This window comes from Vigna angularis, chromosome 3 (genome assembly GCF_016808095.1).
Source record: "Vigna angularis cultivar LongXiaoDou No.4 chromosome 3, ASM1680809v1, whole genome shotgun sequence".
Taxonomy (NCBI): Eukaryota; Viridiplantae; Streptophyta; class Magnoliopsida; order Fabales; family Fabaceae; genus Vigna; species Vigna angularis.
The window spans coordinates 38,775,566-38,782,838 of record NC_068972.1 but is presented as its reverse complement, the minus strand read 5'-3'; the positions used below and the strand labels follow the sequence as shown (position 1 = coordinate 38,782,838).

Genomic DNA, 7,273 nt, shown 5'->3' with positions numbered 1-7,273 from the left:
GGTGTGGTGGATGAACTATCTTCAATATAAATGCCTTCAAGACTTTTGATAGCATCCTTAGTCCAACACTGTAAAACAAAATGATTAGGAATTTCAACAATTTCTTTTCCTTGAAATGTCATTCATATATATTTTTACAATATTCCCATATAGTCGTAAACTTGAAAGTCACATTTATACACACATTTAACATCATAAAAATTATACATTTTGGCAGACATATTAAAATTTTCCAAAAACACTCCTTATATTAATAGAAAGATCCAACTTTTTTTTTAAGTTGAATAAATTAAAATAGAGAGCAAAACATCATGGAGGACTATAACTAAAGTAAGAGACAGAATATTATAGCTAAATCTAAATTCAGGTCGGTTCCTCAAGAAATCTTTCCTGAGCAAGATGAGAATAAAGAAAAATAGCACTAAAAATCATATTCTGTATGTAATCTAAGATTAACTAACATGTCCATATTCTGTAATCCAAGTTTAGACCCAATATTCAAAATACGATATTCTTGTCTAAATTCATAATATTCTTTTCTTTCTACCTCCAACGGGCTATAAATATCCTATTCAAATTTCGTCACAAATTCATCATGTTGGAGATAGAAAAAGCATTAATACTTTCTAATCAGTATTCATCCCAACAGAAAACAAAAAGCATTTTTTATTGTAAATAGGTACACATGATACTCTGGTCTATATAGTTCTTGGAGTCATTTATTTCCTTTTAAGTTATATTGCATCATTAAATGATTTCATTCTTCAAATATTTGAATAATAAATAGGAGGGTCTTGAATGCATCTTTCATAATGAATAAGCATATGCTTATTCATTTCTTGAACTTTTATGCTTTGTTGTTTCTTTATTTTTAACAGTTATATGTATTTATTAACGAGAAGAGAAAAGATAAAACTAAACTGGAATACATATTATTGATCATACGCACATTTCTATGAAATGCTATTTCTTTTATGAGAGAAAAACTAAATACACTTTATTATTGTTAATTGATCTTATCTGTTCATTTAAAATTAAGAAAAAAAACTTAATTTAATTTCTGATTAACTAACTATTAAAGTGTATCTATACATCTATTTATCTGTATGAATAAAAAGGTGGTGATTCGAGTCCAAGAGGCAAAGATGTCCCTACTATGTAGGAATGCGAATTCAAAAAGCAGAATATCGCATTTAACATATTATTGGGTGTTGGGTTGAATGTGTGCTGTATATGGTCATGGCTCAGTAGATTAATATGCTCAACTATGAATTACATTATTATTAACAAAGAAAAGTATTGGGATTACAACAAAAAGATAAATTGTTTGTTCTCTTTAATCAACCTCAAGAGATACCAGTTGATGATGTTTTTATCTTTATTTTGGATTATACATGTATAGATAGGTCGAATTTCAAAGATGGTGCATGTACATGCATGGATTTATACTTGTGTTACGTATTTTATTTGAAAGTGTGTTAGGTATCTTTATTGAGAACCCTTTTTGGGATAGTGTGATATTTTTTAACATAGTTTCCCAAAGATAAATGAAATTCAGGCCATAATCATTGAGGATGGCATGTATTGACATTGAAGGACATATTGTGGGTATGGGTCGTTTTGAGATAGGGACTTCCCATAAAGGCATAAATGCCATGGAAATAAAAAAGATGATGCTGAGAACAGAGAGAGAGAGAGAGAGAGAGAGAGAGAGAGAGAGAGAGAGAGAGAGAGAGAACATAGTGGTGGGGTTCATCTCCTGAACAAACGGGTAGGATATTGATGGTCAATAAATGCTTTTCTTTCATTGTGTACTGTTTCACTTCATCTATTATTAGTAGCATTCTTCATACTCAGCAAGGAATTACAAACCCACATGCAAATAGATTGTCTTCATTAAGGTAAAGTTTACTTCCTTCTTTTTTCTCTCTTTCAATCAACATTAATAACCATATTCATAACAGCTCACTGTAGTAAAGACAAAATCTGCAATCTTACATTATGAATAGAGTAACGTTACTTCATTCAAACTTACTATGCATGACAAAATTATATGTATACTGTTTCTGCAAAGAATATTTTTTTCTTCTTAAAGTTTTATTTTTTAACAGTATCTTGTATATATCTCACTTGGGGAGCTGAAACTTCGATGTTGTCGTGTTCTTGTGTTGATAATTGTACACAGTATACATGCATTATGGATACTGTAACTTCTTTTCATCAGTAAATTGAATACATGTATGAGAAATTTGTAAGCATTTGTGATTGAAGGGGTGAGGTTAAGAACTGAAAAAGGAAGGAGGGTGTGGTCAAAATTAAACAAAAATTTGGCTGAAAGGTCGATTCAATGTACAGTTTATCCCTTAGAAGGAAGAGAGGGGAAGGGATGCATGTACTGTAGGAGGCATCTGTACATGTTGCCAATCAGCCCAACCAACACAACTTGGGCTCCACACCCTCACAGTTTTCAGCTCTATCTCTCACCTTTTCCCATTCCCTCTCTCTATCAACATATACCTAAAGCTGCAAATCACATTTTTTCTTTCTTTTTCAATCAAAATGCATCATTTCTCTATTCAAGTTCTGGGTTATCAGATTTCCTTCTGAAAAACCATTTACCTGATTATGGATCTATATGTTTGAGTAAACCTGATATGAAACCAGATATTAATTCAACATCATTAAAGATACTGATTTCCTAAGGATAAACATCATTAACCTGTGCTTTTTTTCTACTTTTGTTTAGAAATGCTCATTATCTTCAGAAAAATACGCTTATATGTTAAATTTTGTCTGAAAACTATTTAGCAGAAGCAATGGTAATTGGACTGTTTTTGCAAACTCAGTTTATAAACTTAAGTTTACATAATTTAACCGAAGATACTCTTATTGCACCAATACACATACCACACTCTTAGGTGCGTCGCAAACTTCAAGCTGGGACCATTATGTTTTTTTCAACCCTACCCTTAAATCTTTCGATATTATCCTTTTATAAAATTTATATCTGTTTAATTTTCCTCAAAAAGCTAATCATTTGGTTTGGGTTTTCCGAGCAAGGGTGAATCTCGAATTGGTATATGTTCTATCTATCAACAAACACATCGTCTCCTCTCCCACTATGCAAAGCAAAAGGGCATCATGCACCCCCCAACAAAAAGCTGACGTAGGTTTTTAGCTTCACGGGTTGAAAAGGCTATCCAATGACCTACAGCTACAATCATAACGATATATATGCACCACAAACTTGTATGTAGCAACTTGATCTTTTTTATTTTTGTCATCACACTCTTCAATCATGTAATGACACGTACGTACTTTATTATGTCATTAAAACGCTTTCATTAAACTTGCGTTGTTGAATTTCAAAAAACGCATTCACATGTTAGTGTGGTTAATGAAAAAATTAAACGAACAGCTTAGAAAACGTACTACTGCTGAATTTGTAGCAGGCAATAGAGCTTCAACTCTCACCCTTGTTATCACATGATAAACTTCATCATTTATGTGTGAAATCGTGGAATAATTGGAGAACACGTACCAAGAGGATCTTGATGAGAAAGCCAGTTGTCATCAAAGGAGAGAAAACCATGAAAGGCCCCCACAGGTATTTGTCCATGCACATTCATCATTGTTCATCAAAGTTTGAACTTTGATGAGGCCTACAGCCTGTGGATTTGAGAAAAGAGGCTTTTCTTCATTTTTGACCCTTCTTCCTGTTGATTTTGACAAACAAGAATGCAACATATATAGCTCCTTTCTCGAGCATATAAGCACATATCATAGCTCAATGTACATATAACGTTATCATACAAACGTAGAAAGCAACAGTGAACTTTGTATATACATCCAAAAGTGCATAAAGCCATTGAAAATTTTCAGCATAGGTGCAATTCAAAATACAACTGAGGCTGCACAGCGTATAGGCTACTAGCTATTGAGCAATTAGCTTGAGTTCTATATGCTTTTGCAAAAAGCATATAGAATGTGGTAATCATTGTCTACAATGCCTTGATCAACGTAATGTGCAAAAAGAGAGAAATCTTATGGATGAAAACAAAGTAAATGAAGTTGGGTATACACCTGGCTTTAAAGCTTTGTAACCAGAGAGTCAATTCCATCAGAAAGGAAAGAAAACTGAAGGAGAAGAATGAAGAACAAAAGGTTTGCCTTCATCTAAACTTGGTGCTTATATATGGTTCTCAACTGGGAAGTCAAGGATATGTACTCATACCAAATTAATAGTTCACAAATTAACTAAGACTAAGAATAAGATAATTCACAAAGAGACATATATATATATATATATATATATATATATATATATATAAAATAGAACCAGTTCCATTTTCGTTGTGTCTTTACTGCATGAAATTAGTCATTGTCTTGTTCTACTTCAGATGCAGGCTCTTCTTCTTCTTCAAAGCCATCGATCCCATAAGCTGCATGGCCACTTCCAAAAGCTTTGATGTGATCTTTAAGAGACCTCTTGTGCTTGAAATCAGAGCCACAGATGCAGTACCAAAGCTTCCCACAGTTCTTTTCATGGGTTCTCCAATCGCCTCTCACTGCAAAAGCCTTACCACATTTTCTACACATGAAGGGCTTAATCCCATGCTTCCTCTTGTAGTGTGTTTGAAGAGTTCTGAAATCTTTAAGGGGCTTTGCTCTTGGGTGATCAATGTTGTTCCTGCATCCTGGGGAACAACAATAGCATGGAAGCCTAAGCATACCTGTTGGTTGGGTACCCCTCAGAGATTCAGGCCCTTTTCTGTACTGTGATCCATGCCCCCACATATGCATCTGACAAAAGAAAAAAAAGAAAAAAAAATTATGGATACCGCAAAAAGAAGATAACTAGGATAGAGAAAACTAGGCAAACATGATCAAAAGCTGCATTCGTTCGTTACATTTAGTGAAAAATTAAACATTAAATGAAAAATGAAAAACAAAAGCTGGTTAAACTTTACTAGTTTGAATTTTAGATTAAGCTGACTTAGAAAACACTTACATCTTTTTTTCTCTGAATATAGGCGATCATATTAATTATTTAGTTCTAGGACACTGAGATCGAATTAAAAAAAGCAAAAGGAGGTCTCATTCAGGTGAGAGAGAGAGAAGGAAGAGTAATTAATAGCTATATCTGTGTGTGAGACTTTAAGGTATTGAAGGTGTTTGAATTCAGACAGAAAAGGACTGCAAAGAGAAACAAATCTAAGAGATGTATTGATATCATTATCTGAGAGATCCGGAAGAAACACTGCAAATTTTCAGTTCTATTCGCAGCTGCATGCCAAAGATATACCAAGGCATGCCAAACACATACTAAGCACACACTTCAATGCACCAAGACATAAAGAACATTGGCCGAGTAGTTTAATCAACGAAAAGGATATGGCATATCTGATCTCAGTCACAGTTTGAACCAGGAAAATATTAATAAGGTCATACATCAGTACCGGTTCCACCGTGCAGGAAAACAAAAAAGCTGAAAGTAATTTTTATCATAATGATGACACAAGTACAATTTAAAAAAAAAATGAACCTCGAGGGAAAAGAAAGAGATGAAAAATGGAAGGAGAAGAAGAAAGATAAAGGAAAAAAAAAGAAAAGAAAAGGAAGGTGTTTTCCTATCAGTCATATATATCCAAATTAACAAATTCATGGTGTTGTGTGTATGTGGTCTTTCTCATACGAATTGGAAGAGGAAAAAATGGTAGAAGTAGAAGTAGGGTGTTCATTCTTTAACATCTGTTATGATAAAATGATTTGTTATCTTATTACTGACCTGCATGTTGTTGTATCTGTTGAAGGTTTTGTAACAAACAGGACAAGAGAACTGTGTAGGTCCAATGAGAATCTGAGAAGGGGTAGGAATCCAGTACTGTCCCTTGTTGAGCCTGTTCGACAAGAACCCTGAAGAAGAATCATCAATCCCATTATTATCACAATCTCCTCCTCCTCCTTGTTGTTGGTCTTTGTCTGTGGCACAAGCCGAAGACAGCACAGAAGCAATCTCAGCAGCGCTAGGGCTTGGCAACCCTATGTGCAGTGCAACAGTGACACTGTGATGAGCATCATCTTCTTGGTCCTCTTCTTTGGGGTTATGGAGGGTCCTGTTGAAGTTGTCTTCGACATCCATGGCAGTGCAAAGCTGATCCTGATCCTGATCCTGATCCTGGTAGTGCTCCTCCCGTTGGTCATAATTTTTTGGGCTGAGGGTGAGAAGAGGAAGGGCCTCTCTCAAGGGAGGAGAAGGGGGTGAAGAAGAAGAAAAAGAGGTGGTGGTAGTGGTTTGAAAGTGGTGGTGATGTTGGAAGTGGAAAAAGGTGTTGTGGGTGATGTTGGTGGTGGTGGTTTGGTTGATGAAGTTGTGAGGATATGGATGATGGTGGTGGGTGGAAGGGTTTGGAGAAGGGTAGTGGAAGAAAGGTGGTGAGAAGAAATTGGAGTAAGGGTCTGCCATGGTGGAATGGAAAAAGGTTTGTGTTTTGAGGAGAGAGTGGGAACAGTAGAAGGCTATGTAGGTTTGCTTTTATATACAGATACATACAGAAAGTACAAGATGGCTGAAGGTAGTGGATGGTGGAGAGAGAGAAAGAGATATATGGGGAAAACAAAACAAGTAAAGTCAAGTGGAGGAGAAAATTAACTCACCAAATTATCAACAAAATAATTATTCTTAATCACATTTTCATATTTATTCTTTATTTTTTTATTTTTTTTATTCTGATCTTCTTTTGACAAAGAATACCGTTAGTGGCAGTTTATGGTTATGGAAAATTATTCAATTAAGTTCAAGTTATTTTTTACTGATTTACGTGAAAACTGTGATCAAGGTTGTGCAGTGATCCTCAGCTTTTGGATTTCTCTTCCTCGGACGACTTTAGCCAAACTTATATAATAAGTTCTGATCATAAATATTTTTTCTTTTTCAAGAAAATGCTATATGATGGAGGATCATATCGTAATTTGCAAAGTGGTAAATAATAAAAGTAAAAATTCGCACACATTAAGTAAAATTGGTAATGTATAAGTAAAGTGGGATAATTAAGCATAATATACCAAAATTTTGTATTATATATATGCAGTCAAATTTATCTGTGCAATTTAGGTCATGTCGTGGTGATTTCATAGAACTCATAATAATTCAATCTTTAAAAAGCCATGGTTAAAGACAGAGAATATTTATAAATTACTTTTACGTATGATTTTTATAACTAATGCAATGATAAAGTTATCTTGTCTGTTAAATAGGAGACAAATCACTAAG

General features: G+C 34.2%; 1 protein-coding gene across 1 annotated transcript; it reads right to left on the bottom strand.

The window, feature by feature from the left end:
- Positions 1-4,026: 4,026 nt before the first annotated feature.
- On the bottom strand, positions 4,027-6,584 carry LOC108331148 (zinc finger protein WIP2). The gene is made up of 2 exons (XM_017565779.2): positions 5,789-6,584; positions 4,027-4,803 (listed from the first exon to the last, which is right to left on the bottom strand). The coding sequence occupies exons 1-2, from the start codon at positions 6,464-6,466 to the stop codon at positions 4,375-4,377; spliced, it is 1,107 nt and encodes a 368-aa protein (XP_017421268.1). The 5' UTR covers positions 6,467-6,584; the 3' UTR covers positions 4,027-4,374.
- Positions 6,585-7,273: the final 689 nt, after the last annotated feature.

Bases quoted from the DNA above. Each gene is read 5' to 3' on its own strand.
- LOC108331148 (XM_017565779.2), bottom strand. From the start codon at position 6,466: ATGGCAGACCCTTACTCCAATTTCTTCTCACCACCTTTCTTCCACTAC. The intron at 4,804-5,788 runs GTCAGTAATAAG...TTCTTTTGTCAG, and splicing joins ACAGATACAACAACATGCAG to ATGCATATGTGGGGGCATGG.